The sequence below is a fragment of the Sphaeramia orbicularis genome, chromosome 12 (genome assembly GCF_902148855.1).
Source record: "Sphaeramia orbicularis chromosome 12, fSphaOr1.1, whole genome shotgun sequence".
Lineage (NCBI taxonomy): Eukaryota > Metazoa > Chordata > Actinopteri > Kurtiformes > Apogonidae > Sphaeramia > Sphaeramia orbicularis.
The window spans coordinates 62,579,686-62,593,620 of record NC_043968.1 but is presented as its reverse complement, the minus strand read 5'-3'; the positions used below and the strand labels follow the sequence as shown (position 1 = coordinate 62,593,620).

The window sequence follows — 13,935 nt, the reverse complement described above, 5'->3', positions numbered from 1 at the left end:
TCTCATCTGGGACCTCTTAGTTTGCTTTTGATTTTTGTTATCAACGGATGCAGACCAAATTGCCTCTGGATGCAATTGGACTGAACCAATCAAAGCAAAGACACATGGGACGTTGATCCAGCTGGTAAAATTAAAGTCAACAAATCCACACATCTTTCCCAGTCAATTAAGGATTTAAGTGCTGTTTTTAGGGTTCAATAAGAGGATTTATCCATTTTTTTTTATTTATTTATACTTCTCTGGAAACCATAAAATCTATTGGCATGAGTTTCCGTAATGATTTCAACCACAAATGTAGTAGAATGATGGGAACATATTTTGGAGCATTTAGAAACCATTCCACAGCTGTGTGTAATGTCTGCACTGAAGCCCACCGTCCTCACCCCGATTAAGTGACAATAAAATGAATTGAGAGCTGCAACGAGGGCAAGTGGAGCATGTGGGATCTGAAATAATCATAAGGAGATAAGAATGAAAATGTATGCAGAACATGAGGATCATAAGATATACATACATATGAACTGTATATACATGTCCTTCACACTCACAGACATCAGGGGCTTAGAGACAATAGACTTACAGGTTAATGTTACTCAGGACAAAAGAACTTGTCATACTGGAGCAGTGTAGTCTGTTCCAGAAAAATGTCTAATTTAAAGTATTTTTTATTAAAACTTTTTGACCTGTATCATGTATTTCTTGTCAGTCCATGGCACTGATACCACAATTTGACAGAATACACTTAGTCCAGCACATAATCAACACAAACAACCTTCTGCAGCGTAGTGGTGTAGGGGTTAGCATTTCCACTCACAGAGCAAAAGTTCCAGGTTTAGCTGATCTTTCCAAGCCATGCAGGTTTCCCTCAGGTCCTCCAGTACTAAATGGACCCCATGGTCAAAATATTAAAGACTGAAGCATCAAGAAATTAGGACGTTATTGTTTTGGAAAAAAATAAATAGAAAAGTTGTAAAACATAGGTACCGGGGAACATAGGTACCAGTGACCAAATGTATTGGGGAACATAGGTACCAGGGGAACATAAATACTGGGGAACATAGGTACCAGGGGAACATATGTACTTGGGAACATAGGTACCAGGGGAACATATGTACTGGGGAACATAGGTACCAGGGGAACATAAGTACTGGGAACATAGGTGCCAGGGGAACATAAGTACTGGGGACCATAGGTACCAGTGACCAAATGTATTGGGGAACATAGGTACCAGGGGAACATAGGTACCAGGGGAACATAAGTACTGGGGAACATAGGTACCAGGGGAACATATGTACTGGGGAACATAGGTACCAGGGGAACATAAGTACTGGGGAACATAGGTACCAGGGGAACATAGGTACTGAGGAACATAGGTACCAGGGGAACATATGCACTGGGGAACGTAGGTACCAGGGGAACATTGGTACTGGGGACCATAGGTACCAGGGGAACATAGGTACAGGGGACCATAGGTGCCCAGGAACATAGGCACAGGGGACCATAGGTACCAGCGACCATAGGTACCAGCGACCAAAGGTACCGGGGAACATAGATAGCAGGGGAACATAGGTACTGAGGAACATAGGTACCAGGGGAACATAGGTACTGGGGACCATAGGCACCAGGGAACATATGTACTGGGGACCATAGGTACCAGGAACACTGGTACTGGGGAACATAAGTACCAAGGGAACATAGGTACCAGGGACCATAGCTACTGGGGAACATAGGTACCAGGGAACATAGGGTTGACTCTCAAGTGAACAAATCAATGAGTGATGCAGACTAACAAGTCTGTCACCTATTTAGGCAGAAAGATTAGCAATCTGTCACAAAACCTAGTAAAAGTACAGGTGCAGAAATGAACAGATGGGGCTCAAAATCCATCTGTCCCATTTATGTGATATGTTGCCATGCTAGCAGCCTGGTGCCCAAAAACAAACACAAATCAATGATTTAAAGTGACCAGTTGCCAGATGATTGTTTCACTGTGAGTTGGATCATAAATTTAGCAGGAAATGGTTAGAGTATTATCTGATCTGCCTGTCAAAGATTCAGAGAAGGAGATTAAGAGATTAGGAGGCTGCAGGAAAACCACCACACTTACAACTGATCAATGAAAGATGATTTTCTTTTGCAGTAAATAATTATATATGTATTTGTTGACAATATTATCACTTAAAAAAATAGAATCTGTTGAAGTTCAATGCTTTTTGCACTTTCATAGGGCATTTTCACACTGGGTATCCAAGTCCATATCTGTGTACATTGGACCCCAAAGTCTGTGTAATTGTATTAGTGTGAATGCAAACGTTCCATGCACGAGTATTGTACCCGAGTCCAGCTGAGGAGGTAGTTCTGGGTATGGACTGCGTGGACTCCAGTATGGTACATTGCAGTGTGAAAGCGATCTGTGCCCAAGAACGTACATGACCTAATCACCACTCCAACAACGGAAATGACTTAATCACCACGAGACCATAGACAGTGCTCCCTCCTGTTGTCTCCTGAAAAAGCCTCGGATTCCGCATGGCACGGGCTCGCCTTACCAACCAAAGCATTCAGTGATGTCAGGGACAATGAAGGTCGCTTTTCTTCACTTTGCCTCAAACAGGCTAACAGACAGAAAAGTATTGCCACCATTGTAGACAAATGAACAGAACAGTCGCTCAGTTGATGACATAAGAGTTTGCCTTCTTCTGACTTTGTTGGATAGTGACAGAATTCCTTCCACACCACCACCTAGTGTTTTGGCCCTGTAACACCCACTTGTACTCAGGCAAGGGCCACCGTATGTGCTTGTGAACGCAACATCTGCAGCAATGGTGTGAGTGTGTCAAGGTATGGCACGGATCTAGATACCCAGTGTGAAAATTAATATTCATATTAATAGTCATGCATTTTCCAAAGTGCTTAGTCCAGATCAAGGTTCTGGTGCTACCATTGGCTGAAGTCGGGGTTCACCCTGACATATACAGACCGATATCCATTCACTCTCACATTCATAGCTATGGTTGATTTACACTGTCAAATAACACCCATGCAGACACAGGAAGAACATGCAAATTCTGTCTGAATCCAACCCAGGACCTCCTTGCTGTGAGGTGACAGTGCTAACCACTGTGCCACCGAACCGCCACTTTACTAAAAGAGACCCATCTATAGTCAGACCTAAGGAGACCTAATGGACCTAATCCACCTCATAGAACTAAATCTGCAGTTACATTTTGGATTTCACTGGCTGTCCGCCTATTGTGTGGTTTAGGTCTAAAGATATGTTGGAAAATATTGTTTGGCAATTATCCCATATCTATGTGACTCTGAGGTCTGCTTAAATTATCCTACTTGCATTTTATTAAATATTTAACAGTTCTGAATAGTGTTTAATTTAAGTTCCCAAAATGATAATGAAAATGTGATTTCTTTAAACTTCACTGGTGTGTCTACAGAGATAAAGCAAGTTGTCCATGTTGCAGGTTTTGATCCCTGGTGTCCTTGGGCGGTAATTTAACATCCCCAGTTTGTAGCGTGCAGGTCAGCAGTTGTGAGTGAGTGGGTGAATGTAAGGCTTTATGCACCGTTCTCAGGAAAAAGCTGCCGCATAAATGCAGTCCATTTACCATTGTATTACCACATAAATCACTGACAAAGAAAAGGAATGTAACTGATTTTTTTTAAGCTATTTTTTCTGATTTATCCTGTGAACTGTTAGAGGTGGCTGAATAGAACAAAGAATGGCTGCGTCAAAGGAAATAATCTGGTTCATTTTTAAATGTAGGATGTCTCTATTATATTAGCCACCATAACAGGTATTTATGGCAGCATATGTTCATGGCTCTTTTTTGACAATGCACTCCATTTTACCTTAATATGAATGAACAGCCAATAAACTTCAAAACTTGCAAACAACTCTGAAAGAAAAACTTCTTTTTAGCCTAACAAGAGCTGAAAAGATGGAGGGACTGAATGTTGATGCAAATTTTATCTTTCATGACGTATTCTTTTTGGCATTTTTGACATGTGTGCTTGACAGCATAAAACAGGGTTAATACAGAGTCTACCTTTACTGGCGTGTTGCGGAGACGACCAGGGTGTAAGGTTTAGCTTGGGATTTGCGATAGGCCAGGGGTTTTAGCTTCCTTTTACAGTAATTGCTGCCACGGTGATTGGGGCTTCAAAGAGAGAAATACTGTCTGAGAAATTACCCCTCGACCTGGCGTTTCTGTCTGTGCATGCATTTGTGTGTGTGCTCAAATGGGGGGTGATCGCGGAGGAAAAATGGGAGCTGTCAGTCAACCTAATGAGAGCAACCTTCTCGGCGCACACACACCCAGCGCCATCGGGCCAGTGGAAGTGCCATATAATTGGGTTTCCTTTCCAGGACAACAGACATGCTCACTGGATTAGATCTGACCACCAATGCCACTTCTCCCTCTCTCTCTCTGCTTTTTCTGTCTCTTTTCTGCATCTCTCTGTTTCTGTCTTATTGTCCGGTTCGCCTCTGACTCCCTCTCCATATCCAACAACAGAAACCTTTTATTTATTGGAGATTTTCCCTGTGATGACCTTCGTTTGGCGGTAGTCATGGGGTTCAGTTGGAGTTCCACGGCAACTCAGTGAATGTGTTTCTGCAGAGATAAGATGAGATGAAACTTTATTGATCCAAGGAGGAAAGCAATTTGGGTGTTTTCTTTTTTTTTTTTTTTTTGCTGCGTTAAACCAAAATCTGTGTCTAAAACAGACAATAATAATAGAATATATTGCATGATACAAATGGAAATAATATAGCAACACAGCAATAAATCAATTAAACTGTAGTGGAAATGTTACTCTTTCAAGCTTGACAAGACACAAAAATAGGCAGATGGGTAGACTGCAGGCGAAGTCAAGCTGGAATGATGAAAGAAGAGACAGAGAGAGAGAGAGACAGAGAGAAAGAGGATAGAGAGGGCAGAGAAGGAAAAAAAGGAAGTGTGAAGAAGTAAAGGGTCACTTCCTTTTCTCACAGTTCCTTATGCAATCCCTGAGGAATGTTCACATCTCCTCTCACTACCCCTCCCATTGTCTGGATTTGTGTAGAAGTTCTTAGAGAGAGTGTGTGTGTGTGTGTGTGTTTGTGTGTGTGTGTGTGTGTGTGTGTGTGTGTGCGTGTGTGTGTGTGCGTGCGTGCGTGTGTGTGTGTGTGTATCCCACCTCCTCTAAGCTGTGTGTGCAGACCCGGTGTGTCCATGTGTGTTTCTCCTCTTCCTCACGGCTCAACATTTTTCTCTTTTCTCCCGACTCTGAATAAATGTTGTATCTCGACCTTGAACCCACTCCTGTACATTGTTTTGCATAAATAATACATTCAATAGCGTATCTGGGTATCTTCCTGCAAGGCGTGTATACAATCCCTATAAAACAGACACCCTGTTAATTAAAAGTGATAATCAGTGACTCCTTATTGAACTTGTACTTACAGTGTGTGTACATTAAACACAGTATAAAACGACTGAGGGTAAGTCAATGTTTGCTTTCCAGTAAAAGTTGACTGACCTTAGGAAACTCTTAACTTTCTACTACACTATATGGACAAAAGTCCATTGAACACACTGAATTCAGGTGTTTCTTTGATGTTTATAAACTATATGGGCAAAAATATTGGGATACATCATGGCCACAGCTCGTAAAATGTCCTGTTCATGCTGATTTGAAATATAGACATCAATAGTTCCTTAAGTTTAACGGGATAATTTTCTTCCTAAGTGAGATGTGTGGAAGGTAAATGGTTGGTTGTGGTAGAAAGTTATTATTTACAGTCAGAGCACGAAAAATATTATAGAAATTTAAAGGTAGAACATTTAAAATCATAGTCATGGATAAAAAAAAAACAAACAAAACAAAGTCAATTTTGAAAGAAATCAATTTAAAACAATCTCTGAGGCATTTTGGAAGCAAAAATAACAATTTAAACAACACTAACCAGTGCAATGATATTTATCACAATGTAAAAACTATATTATGACATTTGTCATTATTGTTTTCTATCCCAGACCCCTGTTAGAAAAGAAACACCTGAATTCAACGTGTCCAAATACTTTTGTCCATATAGTATATCTACAGCTTCAGTCACTCCTCTTCTTCTACATACTGTATATGGACCTTTTCCCAGTTTCACCTCTTGGTCCCACTGCTTTTCACACTCTCATGTCACAAATATCCCACGTCTTTTGAGGATTGAGGAGTAGTGGCCATCTAATCCATACAGCAGGCTGCTAAATTCAGTGTTCTCAGATGTAAACTCCACCAGAAGATGTCTGACAGAAAGTTGGAAAGACCCTAACCCTCAAAACAGGCAAATATCTCTGTGAATCTTCTTCCAAAAATGTACAAATGCAGCGAAATATCAGCTTCTTATTCATTATGTTGGCAAAAGCATTGGGATGCATTAAATTCAGGTAATGTTGCGCACAGCAGGATAGGCTACAAAATGATAATGGAAAATATCATAACAATCATAATGATGTTTTCTGTGTTTGTAAAATGCTTTAGAGTTTGTTTTTACTCAACATTGACAGTTATTTTCAAATGTTTTAAATGTTTTATTACTAGATTGCTGAAGTATTTATCACATAAATGGTAACTTTCATCAGTAACAACTGACATGAACATTTTTATCATGATAGTATTTCAGAAATGGGAAGTCCTACTTGCTGTAGGTTTGATGTACCCTAATATTTCGGTGCCTAAGGTGTAAACACCAAAGCTGATATGAAATGTCATTAATTTAACAAGCATAACTTCACACTTAAGTTCTTTCCATATCCTGCATAAAGTTTGAAAAATAACCCATTCTCAACCTCTGTCAGTGTTGAACATACTTTGTGACAATTACTGACAGAAATACTGGTCTCATTCTGTCCTGTTAGATTTATCAGTCTAATAGTTGATAATGTGAACATGTATTAGGCCTTAATATAGAATGTACAGTATTATAGTCATGTAACATTCCATAGAGGGGTGATTTCCTAGGTAAAGATTCCATACCCAAGTCATTGTAGCTCCTTTCTTAAGGGCCATGAAGCCATGGAGAGCACTGCAAAATTAGGAGCAACTGTATATGGCCATGTCAAAAGGCATTCTGGGAAATCTTTGGCATGATAGCTACTGGACCCGATAAAAACATTGGAGCAGTACAAGTTGATTAGTCCTTTTGCGCGGAATCTGAATACCATAATTCATTTTACAGAATGGTTTTTCTGTTCTGCAAATTTGGTCTTATTTGTGTATGAAACAGCTGATCATTAAACGACAGGGTTTAACATAAAATGCATAGTCCTATGATAATGTTTAACATCCACCTGAAAGGCTTCAGGAGGATCTAGTTGTAGAAATGCAATAGAATCATTTTTCATTCATGTATGCTCTGAAAAAATAAAAAGTTGCATGTCATCGTAGTCCACCATGTTCCTACATTTCTACAGAAACCATGAATATATAAAGTCAGGCAATAATTATGGCCTTTTGCATTTGGTCCTTTCTGTTCATTGGTTCAGTTGCTTGCATTCTGTAACTTCACCTCTAGATGCCACTAAATCTCACACTCTGCCTTCTAAAGGCTCATTTATGCTCACTTTACGTACATAAATAGGTATGTCTGTTTCTAATGTTGTCATGCATCACTGCCTTCCTACTTCCATGCATCCAATGTGTTGGAATGAGCGTTTCTCAATCAATCCACCAGAGGGCGCCACACTTAGTACTACCATACTGGCTAAATACCATGAAGAAGAGGAGCGTTTTTTGAGAGGAAGAATAAGAAAGTCAATAATAAGAAACATGGCACTGACAGAGGACGTTTTACTAATCCTCATACTAACGCCGTTACAAACTAAGTTGCGCTATTTCTGCAAATTATTCTCTTCAAATTTCAACACTGCCTCCATGGTTCTCGGTGGTACTGCTCTATATTTTCTGTCTGAGTTTGCATCCACAAACTTGCGGAAAACAGAATTTTGTACGAAATGTACAGAGGATGGACAGAACGTGCCATCCGTATTCATCTGCGTCTTTAACATAGAATATAAATGAGCCCTTATAGCACCATCTGTTGCTTGATTTGTCACATTCTAACACTTCAAGACTTTAGGGGATCATATATTTGCATTTAAAGGTCAGAATACTCAGGTGTACTGTTAATAATGTGGCCTTTTCAATTAGTGTCAAACATTTCTGCCCACATTTACCATTTACATTAAACTGACATATGGTGTTTATGCTGTTAATGAAGAAATGCCTGCACTGTGAGGACATTAGGGGCCATTAGTTGCACAATAAACCATTTTGAGGTCAAGACATTACATCATGATCTGTATTGTAATTATTATTATAATAATATAGCATCTTGAGTGCAATTTACACCCCCTGCAGACACATGAAAATTACATATACGCATAATGACACTCACACAGTAACAAATAAATATGTCACTTCATCACGTCAGCATCCACACACACACACACACACACACTCACACACACACACACACTCACACACACAGGCTTGGCCTTGCAGTGTGAAAGATCCAACAGTGATTTTGGCAGCAGCCTCTCCAAAATGCATCTCCTACCCACATCTATCCCCCTACCTCCTCCATTCTCAGCCCCCCCCCCCCCCCCCCCCTTTTCCCTTCTCCTCTTCCTCTATGCGATATTAAGTGCTGCTCTCACTGCTCCCTGTTTAGCCACTTGGCAACACAGCAACACATCCATCTCGCAGAAAATGTTTATCTGCAAGCTGTTTACTCTATATGCTCTTCAACATAGACATAGATCACATATGCGCATGCATGGTCGCGCACATGACTGCACAAAAATACCATAAACACCAGCGCTCAGACTCATGGAAACTGCACAAAAACACAAATGGCGGGTGTTTCATGGCGTAGGCATTTGTATGCATGCACACACACACACTCTTTAGTCAGGAAGGAATGCTGATATGGTTGGATACGCTGGTTGGACTACATGTAAACAGTGGAAGGTTTGGCCACAACGGCTGCACACACCAGTGTGAACACACTCTATATAAACACACACTATATCTTAAGTACATACACACATACACACAGACTCACTGCACTCAACGGGAACATGCAACACGCACACAGATGACGTTGTTGTTGTTGCATTCCGCTAATGAAATTAAGCCTTCAAATGTAGCGCTCGGTTAGGAAGATAAAGCCTGAACTCGAACTAAACCGAGGGGGAGAGACAAAGAAAAAGAGCAGATAAAGACGAGCTGTGGTGGTGATGGTAGTGTTTTAAACAAAGGGGTCAACTTTACAGAGATAGTGAAAGACATGTGAACGCCGGGGATGTACGAGGGAATTATTTGTCAGATCCAGTTCAGGTCGACAAGTTTGAGAAACAAAAAGAGAAAGGACTAGTATTTAAATCCAGTCAAGAAGTGTTTTGACACTTTAGCAGTAGGTTTATCAATAGAGAGCTACTGTATTTATTAGCATTTTGGGGCTTTTATGTTATTTCATTTTAGTTTTATTGGGTTTATTTATGGATCACACCTTATTTATGTGAAATAACTTCATTCCAATATGTTTAGTGACACAAAAGAAGCAAAATCATTAAACATTTAATTCCATAGATTTATCTTTATACATGGTGAGTGTGTTTCTCATGTTTAACACACTGTTAAACACTCGATAAAATCTGAATTATTAGAGGGCTAGACCTGTAATGTAGAACTAATCAGATAATCTCTGCAAAGCTGCAGGACCAGTGATATGAAATGGTACCACAGGGTAGGGCGCATGTCTTGAAAGTCTTAAAAAGTATGGAATTTTGATACACTGTTTTCCAGACCTTGAGAAGTCTGGAATTTTGTGTGAAAGACTTAATAAAGTATGGAAAAAAGTTTCTGTCATGGTCAAATTTTAGAGTATGCTCAAAGGCACATAGTCTTGTAAGATAAGAAATACATGAGGAAATCATATAAAAAACTTAATTTGATTTCACTAACCGGTCTGTACTGGAATGATTCTAGTGAAACTCGTTAGTGTGATATCCATGCACTTTTGGGATTTACCTATGTTTTGAAAGCGTGTCTGTCAGTAAAACATAATTTATTGCAAATTAAAAACCAAAAAAGTAGGCACACAAGTATAAACATACATAAAGTTAAGGTCTTGGGGGGGGGGTCTCCTACATATATAAATTAATACTACAATATTATAGTATTTTATGAGTAACTAGCTGTACAAAATAGCATTTCTCAGCTCATTCAGACTTATTCAGGTGTTATGAAATGTGACAGTAGCCCAGTTCTAGTTATTTATTAGTTATCTGACCATCCTTTGAAAAGAAGAATGATAAGTTCTTTGTGTTATTACAACATATTGTTACAAAATGCTGGGGTATTTTAGCATTTATTGCTTGTCAGTGTCATCGCTATAAAGTAGATGAAGTACAACTTTAATGCTTGTGCAATTTTGCACCTCTCATTTTTACCTTCTTTGGATGTGATCTCATGATATCCACAAGTGAGTGATGAGTGAAAGGATATTTTACAGCTTTCTCACATTAACTAGTTTCCATTAGAAAAATAGAAAAGAAGGATTTTACCAGTAGCTTTTAAGATGGAATGTTTTCTTGCCTGGTACTGCATGAGGAATGAATCAACCAACACACCTAAATACTCTGTTGTAAAATCCCATTTCAGTCTCCAAAGCTATTTAGTTGTTGCATAGATGCAGTTTTTCAGGAATCACTCAATCTGTGCTCTCGTCCTTTTTTTCCCATCAAATAAAATAGACTCTAAACATAAAGAGGTGAGGAAGTGGTCAAATACATGTGAAACAGAGACAGGAAATGACTCTTAAGTATGTCGTATTCTCGGATCATGGGTGTTCGTTTAGCTGTCTGTCTTTGTGTGTCTGTTAGCGTAAAAACTGTATTCAATAAACTTGGTGGAAGTGAATGGTCTGGGCCAAAATCATACCCCTGAAATTTTATTGCAGATTCATGAGGAGGCGGGAATTTTTTAGATTTTTTTTTTTTTTTTTTTTGCAAGTTTGGTTATACTTCTAGTCATTTGATGTCATTTTCCAGACAACTGGGTACTGAGTCTATGTCATGTTTCAATAGTGAAGTGCAGAATGTAAGTAGGTATGTCAATGAATTATATATTTCAACAACAAGAGACGAAAGGCAGCATTCTCTTTGTATATTTTTCTTTCAGTCTGTCATACACAGGCCAAAAGCAAATGCACACACACGAACAGAAGGCTAACCGTAAATTACAGAGAAGCAACAAATCACTCTCATGCACTTCCCGGTGACTCAGACATTAAGTTCATTCTCTGTTTTGCTCTGCAAATTAAAGTGTGCACAAAAGGCTTTCAAACGCTGGTGTGCCTCATATTATATTATGAAATTATGTGGCATTGATGCCAAAGCTTTTTGATATAATCATCAATTATGCCAACTGGTGTTTTGCATATGTGTCAGTATGTGTGGTTGTGTTGGTGGCTGCTGGGCCTTCAGAGGTACCGAGGTTCAGTGAATGCAACGGTGGAATGTAAAGCAAAGAAAAAGACACGCTGTTGACCTGTGCATAGAATAATAATGAAAGGTGTGTTGTAAATAAATGAGTGCTGAATAAAAATTGTATACTGTATGGCACAGCGATCTCAACCCACCATAAAACATTAAAGGCTCAGGCAGAGATTGCTATACTGAGCACATAATTTATGGGTAGAGCTGTGGCTACAAGGGTAGGACTTTCAGACCAAAAGTTGACTTAAGACCTCATGGCTGCCTTTTTTAACTTAGAATTTTCATAATTCATACTGTTTTATTCCAGGGGCCTTGGAGTCTATTCAGAAATCTGTGTATGCTTTTAAAAATACATCAGTTTCATTCCTAGTTCTGGTTGTTGGAGAATTTGTACAAGAATAACAAAGATTAAATAGTTACGGGGGAAGTTTTGTGCAGATTTTGCCTTTAAATTATTCATCTGTTCATACCGCCACACTCATCGCTTGCTGTTGTCTTTTTATTCAGGTGGAGTTGTCGGACAGCACCTCTCACACCATCACTGACGCCTACGCTGGGAAGGAATACATCATCCAGGTAACAGATTCTGTTCGTTCTGCTTAATACTCTGCTCAAAAATGTGTTTGCATGATTTTTTTTTTACTATTTCTCAAGAATGATGCATGTGCAGTCATTTGAACCTGCTGCAAAGAAAAGGTTTTCTGCTCACGTTAAAGAATCCCCTTCAGTCACACAGATACAGATACAAACACAGATACAGATCTTGATACTAATAAAGATACAGATACAGATGTTGATACTAATACAGATACAGATACAGATACAGATGCAGATGCAGATCCAGATGTCAATGAAGACACAGAAATAGACACAGATACAGATACAGATGCAGATACAGATGCAGATACAGATGTCAATGAAGACACAGATACAGACACAGATACAGACACATACAGATACAGAAAAACTTTAATGGTCCTCAGGGTGAAATTCACTTTTCCATCACCTCAAAAAAAATCTAAACAAAGCAAAAATACAATTAATAAAATAAGCAGTCGTCAGTCTATAAATCATCAGACTAGGGTATTGTAGATTCAGAAGGCAATGATTTTATAAAACATGATTTAAAAAAAAGAACCCTGTACTACTTTATAGTAATACTGTACTATATACTGATTTGAGCTTAACATCATTTTTGCCAAATAAAGGAGTTCCTAGAGCTTGTTTCACAACTCTTAAAGTGACATCCTCTCTTCTCTGAAAATTTTGGATTCTGTAATAATGTAAATGTTGTTTATTTTTACAGCTGTCGAAATTGAGGCATTCATTTCATGATAAATGGAAAAGATCAGAGTAAATCTGTAGTTCACAATTCGAAAATCTGTGTTTAAAGGTAAAGATGTTATATTAAACAACAGGACTGACATTTAAAAGGTATTGAATTTTGATAAATAATGTGTTTTTTATTTAAATATAAATGGTTAAAAGCCTCTGTCTTTGGAAGAAGAGTATGATCAATTGTATGTGAATGAAATACATTATGCTATCTATTTTTTTTTGTAATCGATTGACAGTCTTGACCTGTTTCTGTATCTGTAGTGGATTCATTTCAGTGGTGGTCTTGACTTGTTCTTGGCGACGACTTTAAACTCTTTCCAGTAAATATGCTCATAGTGGTGATTTCATATATTTAACTTTTATTCATATCTATTGGTAAGTATAATATTGATGGTTTCTGAAACTTATCAATGAAGTCTGATGTTGCCATGGTAACTAATGACTGTCTTTCAACTTTACAGGCAACATAATTGATAATTTTCAGTTGACTGAGTTTCTTTTCATGTTTTCAATCAGTTTTTGAAAAATTGATTTGAAAAATTCTGTTAAATCTTTTAAAAGAATGTTAATGAATGTTTTTAATCTCCACAATGTTTTCTTTGTTTTGTGGTTCAACAGGTGGCTGCCAAGGACACAGAGATTGGAACATGGAGTGACTGGAGCGTTGCTGTCCATGCTACGACCTGGATTGAAGAAATTACCTGCACGACTGAGGTTGAACCCGTGATCCCAGGTACAATAATGTGTCCATCTGAACCTGACCTGCACTGTCTGCCCCTGTAGCCCGGGGCTAAAGGAAAAGTATCCATATTCACACATGTATGTTTTCAGCTAGATCTCTGTGTTTTTGTGCTGCTTTCAGACCTTAATTAATTTCATAGTAATGACATTTCCAAGGTTTTCTTATTTGGAGTTTGTTTTCAGCTGTGTTTTTCATCTTTAAAAACACTTCAGTCATGAACACTAAAAAACAAATAAAATAAAAAAAATCTGAAAATAGACTTTCTCGTAGAGCTAATTCAAAAAAGAAGAACACAAGAAAAAA

The 13,935-nt window shown here is 38.6% G+C and overlaps 1 protein-coding gene across 3 annotated transcripts in view; it reads left to right on the top strand.

Annotated features, from left to right (window-relative positions):
* The window catches only part of cntfr (ciliary neurotrophic factor receptor), a 392,344-nt gene that overhangs the window by 360,891 nt on the left and 17,518 nt on the right, over positions 1–13,935 (top strand). For all 3 annotated transcript variants that reach the window (XM_030150153.1, XM_030150151.1, XM_030150152.1), the window contains 2 exons: positions 12,060–12,128; positions 13,509–13,623. In XM_030150153.1, the coding sequence (XP_030006013.1) occupies positions 12,060–12,128; positions 13,509–13,623 (184 nt within the window). The remainder of the gene's footprint in view (positions 1–12,059; positions 12,129–13,508; positions 13,624–13,935) is intronic.